General features: G+C 38.9%; 1 protein-coding gene and 2 long non-coding RNA genes across 3 annotated transcripts; 2 read left to right on the top strand and 1 right to left on the bottom strand.

Moving 5' to 3' along the window:
* The first annotated feature begins 236 nt into the window (after positions 1-236).
* Positions 237-965, top strand: LOC115565570 (uncharacterized). Its single transcript, XM_030390778.2, has 2 exons — positions 237-700; positions 800-965. Exons 1-2 carry the CDS (start codon positions 331-333, stop codon positions 961-963), a joined length of 534 nt encoding a protein of 177 aa, XP_030246638.1. The 5' UTR covers positions 237-330; the 3' UTR covers positions 964-965.
* A 13,129-nt stretch (positions 966-14,094) lies between these two features.
* Positions 14,095-14,576, top strand: LOC149092008 (uncharacterized). The gene is made up of 2 exons (XR_016196436.1): positions 14,095-14,316; positions 14,452-14,576. It is a non-coding gene; the product is annotated as an uncharacterized LOC149092008 (long non-coding RNA).
* Positions 14,577-15,673: 1,097 nt separating this feature from the next.
* Positions 15,674-16,034, bottom strand: LOC149092007 (uncharacterized). Its single transcript, XR_016196450.1, has 2 exons — positions 16,005-16,034; positions 15,674-15,939 (listed from the first exon to the last, which is right to left on the bottom strand). It is a non-coding gene; the product is annotated as an uncharacterized LOC149092007 (long non-coding RNA).
* Between the last annotated feature and the right edge of the window lie 426 nt (positions 16,035-16,460).

Genomic DNA, 16,460 nt, shown 5'->3' with positions numbered 1-16,460 from the left:
AAAATATCTTTAAAATATTGCTTTAAAAGCTAATTACAAAATAATAATAGCATTAACTTCATGTGTAAACATACAATTGAATACACGCACCAAGTAGTAAACTATCAATTGATGAAAATTAATCGATATATCATGAGATTCCCGATTTATCTATACCCTATATCCCAAATCGATGGATTTGCATCCCTAATTTGAGTATAATATCACGACTTGTCTGAAAGTGAAATTATCTGTAAAGTATTCGATGGATGTGTCCCTAAGTGTCACGTTATTAAGCATATTGATGCATTTCTCTAAGTGAAGGTTTTTTACATACATACATATGTAAAAATGAAGGCTGGGAAATTAAAAAGGAATTTTTGGTTGACTGCTGAAATTGAATGCATGCTTAATTTAATAAAAGAAGTAAAACTAAATCAAGGGTCTTCACATATTACGACGACGCACAACACTTTTACTCAAATTGCCAGTAAGATGAAAAAGCGTGGATTTCCAAACAAATCTCCAACTCAAGTTCGTCGGAAATGGTTTCAAATGAAGTCAGCATATCTTTGTTACAAAAAAGGAAATTTGGATAGACTCTTCTTAATTCCTGAAAAATTCCGAGCTGTAATTGCTCAATTTGTGGAAAGTGGAAGTAAAGCACGACGGTTTCCCTCAAACGCGCCACCAACAATTGAGCGCAAACTTCAGATCGAAAGTAAATGAAGCTACATATTTACATATTTGGACATAACATATACTTATATATACATATACATATATATATACCATCTCACATGTGTTTTTGTTTTTTCAGCATTGAGTCCAAAGTTGCCAGTCGATGCATTTATAGTCCAGCTAAAAAAGAGTAACAGTTTATTGAATGTCGAATTCAGAAAATTGGAATCAGCCCTTTTTAATTATGAGCAAAGGTGTCAATCCATGCGAGATTATAACATAATAAAATATTTAACTACATAAATTTGATTTGATAATAATATTTAAAAATATTTTAGACTATGAGAATATTGGGGTAACATAAAGCCGCGTTGTAACGCTGATGGTGGCGCCGCCAGCGGAGTTGTTTTATATACAGTGGCTCACACCTTATTTCGTGCAGCAGCATAGTAGAACTTTGAAACAGTATTCCCGCTAAACCAGTAAAGATATCCAAAAAATTTAAATGAGGTTTTACTTATTGGTTATTCATTATGTATTAACACTTTCAATTATTTTTATATTATAATTAATAAGTTTTAAAACTAAAGAAAACTAAAAAAACAGCCCTTTTCCATGTCGTGCACTTCACTTTCAATGACTTTATTGTCCAAAAATTCTCAAATTAGGATAATTTTTTAACTCATTTTTGTTTAATCACCTCTTTGAATAGTGATACCATCGAGTTTACTCATTTTCGGGTGATTCCGCTGGAGATTTTTGGCCAATCCTCCAACACGGCCGTTTTGAGGTCATTTTTATTGAATATTGACCATTTCCGAATGGCCACGCCCAATTTTGCCCACAAATTTTCTATAACGTTCAGGTATGACCATTGGGCCAGCGGATTTACCACATTTGGACTGTTCCAGATCAACCAGGACTAGTCAATACCCGGTTTATTGTTTTGGTCAATTGCCTGATGCAATCGGGATCGCCCTTCTAGACCCAGTTCTTCTGCATTTTGGAGCAAATTCTTCTTCAAAAAAGATAGGTACATGTTATTGTTCATATTACCATCAATGAAAACTAAGTATCCAACTCCCAAACCCGACTTGCAGGCCCAACCATGCAACAGCCACTTCCATAGGTAATATTTGGTTTTAGGTGCTGATCTTTGAGCTCAGTATTTGCTTAGCGGCAATCATATTGGAGCCCATCCGACGCAAATATATTAAATTTCGACTCATGTGCATATATATGGGTCGGATTGGAAGCAATCTGCCTGGCGCCCACCAAATACTGAGCTCAAAGATCAGCACCTAAAACCAAATATTACCTATGGAAGTGGCTGTTGCATGGTTGGGCCTGCAAGTCGGGTTTGGGAGTTGGATACTTAGTTTTCATTGATGGTAATATGAACAATAACATGTACCTATCTTTTTTGAAGAAGAATTTGCTCCAAAATGCAGAAGAACTGGGTCTAGAAGGGCGATCCCGATTGCATCAGGCAATTGACCAAAACAATAAACCGGGTATTGACTAGTCCTGGTTGATCTGGAACAGTCCAAATGTGGTAAATCCGCTGGCCCAATGGTCATACCTGAACGTTATAGAAAATTTGTGGGCAAAATTGGGCGTGGCCATTCGGAAATGGTCAATATTCAATAAAAATGACCTCAAAACGGCCGTGTTGGAGGATTGGCCAAAAATCTCCAGAGGAATCACCCGAAAATGAGTAAACTCGATGGTATCACTATTCAAAGAGGTGATTAAACAAAAATGAGTTAAAAAATTATCCTAATTTGAGAATTTTTGGACAATAAAGTCATTGAAAGTGAAGTGCACGAAATAAGCTGTGACATGGAAAAGGGCTGTTTTTTTAGTTTTCTTTAGTTTTAAAACTTATTAATTATAATATAAAAATAATTGAAAGTGTTAATACATAATGAATAACCAATAAATAAAACCTCATTTAAATTTTTTGGATATCTTTACTGGTTTAGCGGGAATACTGTTTCAAAGTTCTACTATGCTGCTGCACGAAATAAGGTGTGAGCCACTGTACATGTTGTATACTGAGATGAATCAGGTACTACACTTTTTATACCCTGAACCCATTGAGTGCGTCGATCTCACAAGATACAAAAGCTAGAGAGCTGAAATTTTGTGTGCATACGCTGTACGAGTGTGCTTTTTTTCGATAAATCGTCAGATAACTTTTATCGAGAATAATCGAAAAATTGATTTTGGCTTAAAAGGCTCAAAAGCCTCAATTGAACCACTAACCAGACAACTCATATACCGAACACGTAGTGCAAAGCATTTTGCACACTTATTTTCGAGCATTGGTTCCCAGACCGTTCGTATTTGCTCGGCTCCTCACTAATTAGGCTTGTGCTACGAAAATATGGGAACACAAAATCATTTCTCTTCATGCGCTCAACCGAGATGATCGATTGTTAAACAAAAGATCCCTCTATGCTAAATGTTTCCCTTGCTCTCTCTCTCTCTCTCGGTGCTCTTTGCTCTCTCAGCTATGTACATATGTATATGTATGTATGCATGCGAGCACAAGCAGCAGCACACGAAAATTTAAATTTCTTCGCAGCAAGAACCCATGTCTTCCCTTCTGTGTGAAGAGTATACCGAACTCTTTAAACCTTTTGGCAAGCTCGTACAAAATATGTATTTGTGTTTTCAATATTAAATGTGGGAAGGGTATGAAAGCGTTGGTGCTCATAGTGAAAATGCTTTCGCGACGAGCGCGCACGCACACACTCTCCCTTGCTACATGTACCATGAGCATTTGTGTGCCTGTGTGCGAAGCTCTTGCTGCCTGTAGCAATTTTAGGTCCCAGCATTTGCATTTGGTTGATCTTGTGATGTTCTCACATACATACATACAATGTATGTATGTATGCATATACATTTGATTGTGTGTACGCATGGGATCTGAATCGAACAATTATGGGATATCTTTTGTAGAAGCATTTGTATGCCTATGTGCTTTTACATGTGCGTGTGTGTATGTGCCTGTGTGTATGCATGGGACATGGGCATTGACGTGTGCCTACCTGAACTTAGAATTGTGTGAACGCATTTGGGTTCAAATTGAAGAGGCGCGCTTATATTTAAGTACCTGATTTTATTTCTATGATCGTGGGTTCGCCTATCAGAATAAATGTTTAATAAATATACATATGTAGTACCTGATCAATCACAGTGGGCAAAATAGGATGTGTTTTTTTAACCCTTGCACTTGTGCATAAATATGCAGGTCCCTTTTTATACCCTGAACCCATTGGAAATGGGAAATCAGGGTATAATGGTTTTGTTGAAATGTATGTAACAGGCAGAAGAAGGCGTGGCAGACCCCACAAGGTATATATATTCTTGATCAGCACGACGAGCTGAGTCGATTTGGCCCTGTCCGTCTGTCTGTCTGTCCGTCCGTCCGTCTGTCCGTATGTATGAACGCGTCGATCTCAGAAGATATAAGAGCTAGAGACTTCAACCTTTTTTAAAATGTCCGTATATATCGCGCGCATATCGAGTTTATCACTAAAAATAGCTCATTCCGATACTTTTTTATCGATAAAAACCTTATCGAAGATCACTTAAAAAATTATATCTCCTACATCTTTCAAGCTAGAGTCTCCAAATTTAAAATGTATATAAAGATGTATTTTATACAATTTCGGTATTTGTTAAAATTTACCCCCCACGCCTAAATTCACCCCCTCACCCTCATCTTTGTAGAAGTCGTATATCAAATACTAGAGACTTGAGCTTCGGTATACACATACATGATTACGTTCTGAAAGTTTCATTACGATCGTACGTCTAGAAATTAAATTATTCCACAAATAACTTCACATAATATCGCCAACACTGCAGCGCAACCCAAGCTCAATCGCCTGTATATGCGTGTGTGTGTGTGCGTGCGTGTGTATGTGCGAATTACTATTGAAATATCAGTTGCTCGAAGGGTTCAGGGGATCTCGTAGTCGAGCAGTCTCGACTAGAGCTTTCTTACTTGTTTTAAAGATGAATATATCAACAGGTCAAAATGACCCTTTTTATAAAAATTGAATCCGTATACAGCCCAAATTGACCCTTTTTTAAAAGAGGCATCCGTTAGATGTCATAAACGTTAGTACTAAATAAATGAAATAAATGTGTTATATTTTGTGTTTTATATTTATTTATTGCTATCAATGCATTTCATCTGCTGGTTTTAAAAGATTCGCACAAGTTTGGCAATCAGTTTTTGTAGTAGTTTGTAAAGAAGATATCCAGCAAAATATCGTAATGCATTTTCATTAAAAACATTTTGAATATTTGCAATGGTTGCATCTAATGACAGTTCAACCTCAACCTCTGGATCTAAGGGTTCTTGCTCTACAGATGAATTCGTGGCACACTGCTCATGAAATATTGATAAGTTGGATCCGCTATCCTTTATTATATTAGCTAACATAAGATCTTCATCTGGAAAAATTTTTCATAGAAAGCATTTTAGAAAGAATAGTATTAAATTCAAAAACGGTTGGGTTTATGCTAGTTGCTCCCCGACTTCTAATTAAATAAAATAAATTTTCTAAAGGGTCTTGATTCAATTTGGATGTGGCAACAAAGAAAATATCACTGCTTTCATTCCAAATATTTTCCGCTAAAGCAATTATAGATGAGATTGTAATAATCATTCCATCAATACAATATACTTTTTGTGGATACTTTAGGTCATGAAAATAATCTCTCATTTCCTGAAGAAATTCATGGACATTATTGTTTTTTCTTAGGGCGCATCTATAAGGATTACTATCAAATATTACATGACTGTTTAAACAGTCGAAAAGTTTATTAATTTTATCAATAAACATTGCTGTTGCAAGAGCACAATCTTTACAATCAGCAAACCCGCCTGAATCTACAACTGCTCGTATGGCAGCAGCTACACTGTGGCTAAAAACTTGTGTGGCAAATTTGACTTTCATTTTCTCAAAACAATTTGGACTGATATGTTTTGGAGTCAATTTCGGACATAGGCGCGTTAAATTTTTAGTTTCTATTTCATATAATTTTCTTATTATATTCCATGAAACTGTGCCCTGAGGTGTGGATATATTATGCCTCGAAAGAATATTTCTTAGCGATTTGACAAGATGTGGTGCATCGAATATCGCAAATATTTCTTTATCATTGACAGAAAAACTAGGACTGTTGATGCCTATTCCCCATCTATGAAAAACTGATCGCAAACTACGGCTTTGACCTTAAGCCCCAATGTTTGCGACAGTCCAATGTTTGCCTCAACTTTAGACTTAAGATCGGAGTACTTAATTCCATTAGCGGAAACTGTGTAGCTCAAGACATACTTCCAATTTTCAAAGAGACCCCTTATAAGGAAAACACAGGCCTGTTGACCTAAAAACCTTCTTCTATTCTCGCCATCATTTTCAGACCCTTGAATCTCGTCAAGAGATGAATTATACAGCAGACCTTTCTTAATTTTGACCTCATCAAAAACTAATACTGCGTATTTTCCCTTATCACTCATTTTTTCAACGATGCCCTGCAGATTTGTTAACAACTCTGGATTAAATCCAGGTGTTATGTTCGTAAACAGTGCCCATCGATTTAATGATTTCTTAGATGGGAGTCTTAAATGAAGAACGTCCCTAAGATAATCATAAGCTCTGGCAGAGTGTTCTTCCTCTGAAGTAGCTCTTTATTATCTCTTTTAGATATTTAGGGATATTATATTGTGACAGCGCATTCAGTATCATATCCCAACTAGCTGTGTTAAAGGCATTCTTTATATCCAGGGTCGCGATGATGCAGTATTGCTTCGTCCCGTGTCTCCATCTGGTGCCTTGGATGGCGGAAATTGCCAGGCCAACAACTTTTTCTATCGCATGAGTTGTTGACCGGGCCTTCCGGAAACCAAATTGATTAGGTGACAGGCCTCCGGCTCTAGCAATACAAGTCTCCAGTATAGAGCAAATCAGTTTCTCAAACACCTTTCCCATGGTGTCTAAGAGGCAGATTGGTCTATACGACGATGGCTCTTCCGGCGGGTTGCCAGCCTTGGGTAGCAATACCAGGTTCTGGGTTTTCCATTTTGCAGGAAACGTCTCCTGAATTAAAAATTCATTGTATAATTCGGCAAACGTACTAGGGTGCAAGGCGAGGGCTAGCTTTAGCGCCCGATTTGGGATCAGCAGCCTCGCACACAGGGGCATTGATTTAAGCTCCAAGCGATCCGTAAGCTACACCTGTCTACCTGAGTATAGTCTTTTAACTACTATCTTATATACCCTGACCCGAGGGTCATATTCGGCTGAGTCACACAACTCTAAAAAGCATTCTCTTTTGCTTGTCCGAATGTCCTTCTTCAGCTCTTTTCTAGTCTGGTAAGCTAATTGTTTCTCAAAAAACGTAGACCTACCGCGAGGCCGTTGGTGGCTTCTTTTTGCCTGGATGCATTTGCGTCGAATGTCACCTATTTGTACATTCCACCAATACATAGGCTCCTGTTGTCGCGTGAACTGTTTGCGACGTAACATGTTCCTATTGCAGGCACTCTGAATTTGGGCTACCATTTGGCATGCTCTGAAGGTGAACTCGTGGCCAGTGTTGAGCAGTGCAAACGCCCCCTGGCATTTCTTGTGTGGCTGCCCCATTCTAACGCCCATGAGCTAAAATCTCCTGCAAGCTCGTCTAGCATCGTTGTGAATTCACTGAGCTGCATGCTGGGAGCCAGATAGCAACTGTAGAGCCATAAGTTACCATATCGGCCACGTACGAGCCCATTGAATGAATCAACATCCGACGTTTTTCCCTTATGGTCTGCCCTTGAATGAATACACTTGACTATGATGGTGTTTAGTTTCGTATTGATCTTTATTATTCTGAGCCTGGGTTTATATACCCAAACTCAAGCATATTTTCAACCCTTAAATCTAGTGTATATGTTGCTGAGTGTGTAAGGCTCTGCATTAGGCTATTACATAATCTTATCTTATCGCTGAGTGTGTAAGGCTCCTGCTAGTCGCTGAGTGCGTCGGAGGCATGTATACGATCATCGTATATTCATATGTTCATGCCTGAACATTCTGCGGGGGGCCAAGTGTGTAACTTCCGGAATTGCTGTCTGTGGAAATCTTAATAATATACAGGACAAATACAAATTTGATAATTGTTAATATTCTTGACGAAATGATCATCAATCCAATCCTTATGTTCGTGCCTGAATATTCTGCGGGGCCCAGAGTGTGTGACATCCAAATAAATCGAGTGTGCCACCAGTACCTTGGACTTTTGCTTAGGTGGCGGTTCCCATGCCAAGTGAAGTCGAACCTCTTTGAAGAACTTCCGCGGCTTTTTGGTGTCATCATTTGTTGCATTAGTATAGCTGAGTGCATCTGTTGAGGAAGTTGTCAATCGTTTCATTGTTGCCGAAGCCAAAGCCTCCAAATGGTAGATATCCTTCGTTTGATCCTGATGCTTTAGAACAGATATTGATTTGCTTGTAGTGGTTATGGTTGTTTCCTTTAAAATGTTGCTGCTACTACCAATTGAATCCCTTTCCGATGTAATTGTACTTGCAGTTTTAGTCTCCAAAGTTGGTAGCGCTGCTGTGGTCATCACTGGAGAGTTTGAGTCGGTATTGTCGCTGTTCTCTTCAGCTGCACATCCAGCAGTCTCATGTTGCAGTCTCCGCAGAAGTTTGCTCTTCCGTCGTGCTGCCAACTGTGGAAATATCATCCATTGGTCGTACTTCCAATTGGATATCTGTTGATGTATCTTCAGCGATACTCAACGTAGATGTCGAAGTTGTGGCAGAAATTCCATTCTTGTCCTCATCTTCTATGCCCTCCGAATCCAATGTCGGAGTTGGTGGAGCCCAGATCTTCTTTATTGATCTCTTGTCTTCACCCAGCTTTGTTTTTGTTGTTACTACTTGAAGTTTATTTTCTTGTTCTGTAGATTCAGATATATATCTTCCCATGTGGGGGCTTGCCGGCGGGTTGAAATCCCACTTTTTGAACACAATTGCATCCAAAGCTGCTTGAGATGCTAGCATCTCATCAGCGGTGACCTCGTCACTGTTATCAGAGGTGCTCACGCAATTTCGGATACTGCCTTCATCATCATTCTTCGGCAGTTCCTTGTCCACTGGCAAATAACGTTTGTAGCGTCTGCATATACAGTCCCACGCTAACTTGTAGCTACCCACTCCCATTGCGTAATTGCTTATCATTTGTACATCTTCTGTTTTGACATAAATTTGCAGGTATCGCAGTTTCGTCTTGTCGCTCATATCCTTTCTGTTGTGGATTATTTTTGTGAACTGCTCGAAGAACGTTGCCCACGTCTTAGGACCATTAAAGTAAGGAAGTGTTGGTTTCGGTCGCCTTGGAGTGTCTTCTTTTACCTTTTGCAGATCCTCTAATTTTCTGTTAAGTTTGTTTAACAGTTCGTCGAGGCTGTATTCCAGTTCTTCTATTTCATCGCTGCAAGAGAAATGTTCTCCATATCTCGCCTCTAAATCTGCTAGCGCTGACTGGACCTTTTCCATCGGAAAGATAGCCTGTTTTTATAGAAAAAAATTTCGTCGCTGTTGTTGCTCTCTAGGATAGCAGTCCCTTCTGCCATTTCTTTCCTTACTTTTACAGCTTTTTTATCCACAAGTTTTACCAACTCTTCCATTGCCCACGACCAACCGAATAAAAACATCTCTTGCCTTGATGTTTCCGGTATCGTTGCCCAGCTATGAAGTTGGCCTGTGTCTATGGCGTGATCGGCAACTTTGGTCCTGAATTCTGCCATTATGCCATCAAATATTTCTCGTTAAATATTGATGGTTGACGACACAGTTGTGTGTTTAGTGTAGATCCATTGGCTTTTTCCGTTGGAAGTTTTTTTGTTTTGATCACCAGGTTGATCTTGCTGTGCCTCGACTCACAGCTTGGGTTGGTAAGCCAATGCACAAATCTACAATTATTTAGCATTTCACTTTGTACTAAACACAAACACTTTTCCTTGTGGACTGCATTGAAGTATTAAAATTTCGTATTGATCTTTATTATTCTGAGCCTGGGTTTATATACCCAAACTCAAGCATATTTTCAACCCTTAAATCTAGTGTATATGTTGCTGAGTGTGTAAGGCTCTGCATTGGGCTATTACATAATCTTATCTTATCGCTGAGTGTGTAAGGCTCCGCGTTGGTCTATTAGCTATTCTTATCCTATCGCTGAAGTTGTAAGGCTCAACGCTCGTCTCTTACGTATTCTTACTCTGGGGTTGCAAGGGTTGGTCTTCATTTGTCTATTTATGCAGTCCGTACATGTGGCTATGTATATATACTCAATTGCAACAAAAGGTCCCCTTAGCTGTCTTCCTAATGCCTTGAACGTCGCCGCTCAGATGCTTTAAGTTTGGGTCGCTCTTGACTACGCGTAGCATGTCCGCATGGCTACAACCATCTACGCCTAAAGTATAGGCTTGCGTCCTTTGACAACTGTCCAGCTGCTCGGGTTTGTTTGTCGACATGCCCGGTTTTGGGTTCGCTGCAATTTTATGGGCCTCGGTTTCTTTGAGGGAGCTTTCCTCTGTTCGGAGGCAACTTCCCTTGACCGCTTGGGCGTATTGCTACCTGCAACTGCTCTAGCGCTAGCTTTCTTGACCGGCTTGGTCTGTACCTCACAGTTTTTAATCAAAAAGCTTCGGTCGTCTTGTGGAGACTAACCAGCCTAGCCAGCTCTTCTGTCATTAAAGCATTTATATGCCGCTGACCCCCAAATATGGCAGAAAAACGCTCTAGAGTAACTACTATTTAGGCTTACGCTTCTTTTAGTGACTTGGGTGCCTGGCACCCAACGCCCTCTGTGGTTGCTGCGCGAAAGTTTGCATCTCGTGCTCCATCATGGCATCCATTTTTGCTCCGACTACCATGGCGTGAAACCTGTAGTGGGCAATGGCTTTGTTAGTTGGAGTTTAGAGACCAAGTTAAAACTCAGCTTAACTACAGCGAGAGCCCGAAAGTATACACTACTTTTACTAACTGCTACTTCACTCCAGCAGTTCGGTTGCTGTCTTACCTCAGACTTAGCAGCTCACGAAAGTTAATGAGCAGCTGATTGTCCGCTGCGATTTCCAGGACTACTAACAGCTGTTAGCGTGAGTGCACCTGATTTTTATTATTTGCACAAGTGCGACGCCTAAAGTTACAAATCTTTTCGCGCTTAAAAGAAAAGGAAAGTCCTGACGCCAAAACAATGACGCTGAAGCCCCCGTCTCTTGCACCACCGGATTCGAAGGCTGGGGTACTCCACGAACCGCCGCGCAGTAAGTCTCTGGTAGTTTTCGAAGTCGTTGGATACGTCTCGCCCACAGCATACACGTTTTCTTTAGATTTCTGCACTTTCCTAGGGAAAACCTGGGAAGAAGCCATAATCAACGATGGATCACAATAACATCGACCACACTCCATGAAAACGCAACTCGTGTGTGTGTGTGTTTTATTATTGAAATATCATTTGCTCGAAAAGTACAGGGGATCTCGTAGTCGAGCAGTCGCCCACAGGCGGCGTGGCGAACCGCAAAAGTTTATAACTCCTAAGTATAAGAGCTAGAAGCTTCCTCTATCGTTCTCCAAATAATATTGTTACGCCTCTTTAGGGGCGTGGTATATAAAAAATAATACCGCGTAATTTTATCATTTTTTGGCGTAAACATCCAAATTTTGCAGCTAGGTTACGGTTTGCTTGTTCCATGAGCTGGATAAAAATAAAGTGTGTGCGACTGCAACGTTCTTGTTTTTTTTTTTTACATACATGCTCCTGTCTATGCATGTACATATAAAAGCAGGTGCAAGGGATTGCATCCCATTTTGCCCACTAAGCTTAATCAAGTACTACATTAAAAGAAAGAAGGCTCTCTCAAGTAAGAAGGCTCTAGTCGAGAATGCTCGACTGGGAGATACCCTGAACCCACCAATCTGATATTCTAATCATTCTATGCTTCTTTTTTGCAAATATACACACATACACATGCATCTACATTTACGCATAAGCCCGCGCTCTGCTAACTGCGCAGTAAGCAGCGACTGCGCTTGGGCTGCGCTGCAGTGTTGGCAATATTATGAGAATTTATTTGTTGAATAATTTAATATTTAGACGTACGATCTTAATGAAACTTTCTGAACGCAATCATAATGTTCTAATGTATGTACATTTCAAAGCACAAGTCTCTAGTATTTGAAATGCGTTTTTTACAAATTTGGGCGAAGGGGGCGTGGTATCCAAAATCTGTAGATTACAAAATGTGTGTATTCATCATATGTATATGCGCGGTAAATCTTTGTGGGGTCTGCGATGATTCCTTCCGTCCGTTACACACTTTTACACAAAACCATTATACCCTGATTTTCCATTTTCAATGAGTTCAGGGTATAAAAACGCTGAAAAAAGCAAAACTTTTTTAAAAAGTCAGTAATCCAGCTGCCCGTTGTCTTGAAATTTTTCCCGCAATTGGATTTTCAAAAAACCCTGATTCGTCGGGAAAAAGGTAATACACTGAAATACTGATATATGACAAAAACAAAACAGACTTTAATATTTAAAAAACTTTTGCCTTCTCTAGCTCGAGGCTCCCCCAAATGATGATTATTTCTAGGAAGGGTATGAAAGAGTTGAGGCGCATAAAGAATATGTTTTGTCGACGAGCATGCACACACACAATTTCAGTCCCTCGCTAAATGTACATGGGACATGCAATACATATTTCATATTACATACCCTGTACTCATTATTGCCCAAATGATTGATTAATTTATAAAGACCCATTTGACAGTCAGTCTACAATTTAAAAATTATTAAATTGAGAGACAATTATCTTTCCATCCCATACATACATACAGAAAACTCATTTAATTAAATTAAAAAAATATACATCAATTGCGCGCCTTGCATTTGATCCCGAAACCTCTTGATCGAGCGCCACGGCGCTAGTCACAACGCCACTTCACTCTTCGCAATTGTGATGGCAAAACTGAAATAGATTCACTGATGCAAGGTCTTGCAAAACAGAATTGAACTTATTGCTGAACCTGCTGTAGCTGCTGCACGTGCGTTTCTTAATTGGTCAAACACTTTATTATTTTATAACGTCGATTGACTTGACTAAATTCAATAAAACTTTTATCATATGATCTACACATTCTACTGAACATTTTAAATATTAAAAAAAAAATGTCAAATCATTCACAATTAGCTATACTGACCTGCACTGGGGAGTTTGCTGAATTTTGAGCTGGTCGTCGGATATATAATTTTATATCTGATTTTCTATATGGTCTTTAGTCGATAACAAAAAAACGGAATGACGTGGACCTAGGAAAAAAATTTTAGGCCTCTAGCTTTTGTAGCAAGGAACACACACATTTAAAGTCGTGTATGCGTGCATGCCCGTCGCGAAATGATATTCTTTATGCCCATACCCTTCCTTCATACCCTTCTTGAAAACGCTGAAGGGCTGACATCGTCGCGAACAAATTTCTTTTTATTTGCGCTGCTGAGCTTGTTGATTTGAAGAGCCCATAGAGAGATATGAAGTGGGAGAGAGAGTAGCACAAAAAATGCAAAGCGCATAGAATGGGACCACTTCGTTTGAGTTTCTGCATCGCGCTGATTTCGTCGTGCTATCTTTCATTACCCGGACCAACAAATACCGAACCACCAAATGCGAATTCGGAGCTCTGAAATTATTACACGCAGCAAGAGCTTCACATACAGGCATACAGATGCTCATAGATGTACCATACATGTGTGTGTGCACGATCGTCGCGAAAACATTTTCATTATGAGCACCATGAAGAAATTTCGATTTTCGTGAGCTACTGCTTGTACTCACATAGATACATACCCAGTGGCGGAAATGCCCATTATTTTGTCTATTACTCATGGATTACTTGTCGTCTGTGTGCATGAAAAGATCGATTATAAGCTGCCTTACTTTTTTTTAAGGAATGGCCGCTTTTTCTCCCGGGTGCATGAAATTATTGAATTTTGTAATGAAGAAAGTAATGAGGTGACGAAGTTTCCTTCGGCTCTCCATTACCCATGCGTATACTTTTTAAATATTGTAATGTAGAAATTCCGCAGTCTGAAGAAAACGCCGTATACAATTTCAAAATCGCTTATGGATTTGTAATGTGGGTACATTACAACACAATATACCCTCAACCTATTTTCCCACTATATAATATGGCTTACTTCTTTGCAAATGTAATTGCATAAATAATTGAGTACTAATGGAAATATAGAAACGATTCAGTAATGTATATATATATTTTTTTTAATTTATAAGAATAATTTATTTTGAAATATTACGTACATATCTCCTTATCTTCTTATATATATAAAAGAGAGTTGTGATAAGTGTCCCTACACTTATAACTCGAGATCTGCTGGACCAATTTTCATGGTTTTTGATTTGTTGGATTTTTCTCCGCTACGAGTAGGATAGTAGATCTTAAAAATACTGAAAAAATTTGACGAATACTTGAAAAACGCGATTTTTTCTCTAATGATTCAAATTTCCATTAATACTCAGTAGGCTTGATAACAGTGACAGTTTTCGGTCCTGCTCTCATATTATACAATAGTATAGAAGTAAATAAACAAATGTAGTCAGTCAGTCTACGGCACAGCCTCAGGCAAACCTGACTATTCATAAGAAAAGCACATTTGATTAAAATAATACGCGTGCATACAGAAGCTAAATATCTCGAAAGTTCAGGTATTTGTTTGTCTCAAACATAAATTTGTGTAAATTATTTATATTTATATTTCTCGATTGTTTTATATGGTTTTGTGCGAGGGCATATTCAGTATTACTATTAATAAAAATGCCGCGTCCTAGAAGATCTAATCTTCCCCGGCGGACCCATGATGCAATTTTCTGACGAAGAACGAGAAATCGCCCGAGAAAGGCGCCGCGTTAGTACCCTTTATTCGTGCTTCTCAAAGAGAGGCAGCCCGTGAAACGGCAATAAGAAATGGCTCAAAGATTTTATTATCTGGCGATTTCCGACAAACACTACCAGTAAGTCTAAGATCTACTGCTGCCAACGAAATAAATGCTTCAAATCTGTGGCGATATGTAACCAAACTTCAACTATCTGTAAATATGAGAGTTGCATTGTTGAACGATATATCTGCTGTTGATTTCTCGAAGCAATTGCCGAATATCGGTAATGGCCGTATTCCTGTTGACGAATCGAGTGTTTTGATTTCATTTCCTCAAAATATTCGTCTCATTAAAAGATGAGCTTATCAACAAAGTATTTTCGCATTGCTTTCCAAAAAAAAAGACTAAATGGTTAAGTGAGCGAACAATTTTGGAGGCTAAAAATAAAGATGACCTTAGTTTTATAATTCAAAATCAAATCGTAGGTACTTTGTATTCATTGAAATCTATCGACTGTGTAACAAACGAAGAAGAAGCCACAAATTATCCAACTGAATTTTTGAGCTCCTTGGATGTGCCTGGTTTACCACCGAACAATTTACAACTGAAGGTTGGCTCGGTAGTTATTATGCTTAGAAATTTAAACCAACCAAAACTGTGCAAAGTAACGCGTGTGGTGATAGGAAAACTGATGAGCAATGTGATTCACGCGTCGATACTCAAATGAAAATTTAAAGATGAGGAAGTTCTTATTCTTAGGATTCCGATGATCCCAAAAGATATGCCCTTTGAGTTTAAACGAATTCAACTCCCGATTCGTCTTGCCTTCGCCATGACGATCAACAAATCACAGGGCCAATCTTTGACAGAGCATCGTTTAAATATTTGAACTGCTTTCACTAATATAATGCAACAAGCCAATTTATATTATATATTATATATTTAAACCTTACTGTAGAATACTTCCCTTTAAATTCACGTCCGCACGGCTCAACAAAATCAGAAAAGTGACTCGTCAGGGCGGATAAAACGAAAACAAAAATCATACACATATGCAATTTTGCACTTGTATTTGCACTCATTAGCACTATACACACAAAAGGAATATGCATAGACAAAAAAACCAAAAGAAAGAAGGCACGCATTCCATGCAGCAAACGGTAGAATTCAAAACGAATTTCTGCGATTTCGTCACGACCCAACCCATGACGAAAATCGTTTGTTGATTAGCGGGGAAAGGGCATACAAAAACGAAGTTGACAAGAGCTCGATTCTGTCGTATGAGTATCACTTTTTAATTTGTACATTACAAATGCGCTGAGAAAAAAGTTCATAGGTAATGCATTACTTTTTTCTCGTATGTAATGCATTTTTCAACAGACCTCATTCAGGTCGTCGCCACTGGGTGGGTACATATACATATATATTTGAGAGAGCAGAGAGCATTGAGAGAGAGAGAGAGAGAGCAAGGGAAACATCCAAGTGGCGGAAAAGCCCGTTATTTTTCCCACTACTAATGGATTACTTGTCGCCTATGTGCATGATAAGATCGATTACAAGCTCCATTACTTTCTTACCAAATGGCCGCGTTTTATACCGGGTGCATGAAATGATTAATTTCTGTAGAAAGTAATGAAGTGACGAAGTTTCATTCGGTTCTCCATTATCCAAGCATATACTCTTGATACTCATTCACGAAATTTAAACTTTGAGCACATCCTCGTTTATATCTCCGATTTATAAAGTGTTAAAATAGTCCCGATGCAATCTAGTGATTTTTCAAATTCTGCTATATTTTGGACACAATTGATGCTAGAGACTGGATTGATGCTAGAGCT

Source organism: Drosophila navojoa, chromosome 3 (assembly GCF_054131105.1).
Source record: "Drosophila navojoa isolate 15081-1374.11 chromosome 3, UAZ_NAV_1.0, whole genome shotgun sequence".
Lineage (NCBI taxonomy): Eukaryota > Metazoa > Arthropoda > Insecta > Diptera > Drosophilidae > Drosophila > Drosophila navojoa.
The sequence above is the reverse complement of the archived record's forward strand: the minus strand, read 5'-3'. Positions and strand labels throughout refer to the sequence as shown.

Coding starts and splice junctions, on each gene's coding strand:
- LOC115565570 (XM_030390778.2), top strand. CDS start 331: ATGAAGGCTGGGAAATTAAAAAGGAATTTTTGGTTGACTGCTGAAATT. Junction 701..799: donor GCGCAAACTTCAGATCGAAA/GTAAATGAAGCT, acceptor TTGTTTTTTCAG/CATTGAGTCCAAAGTTGCCA.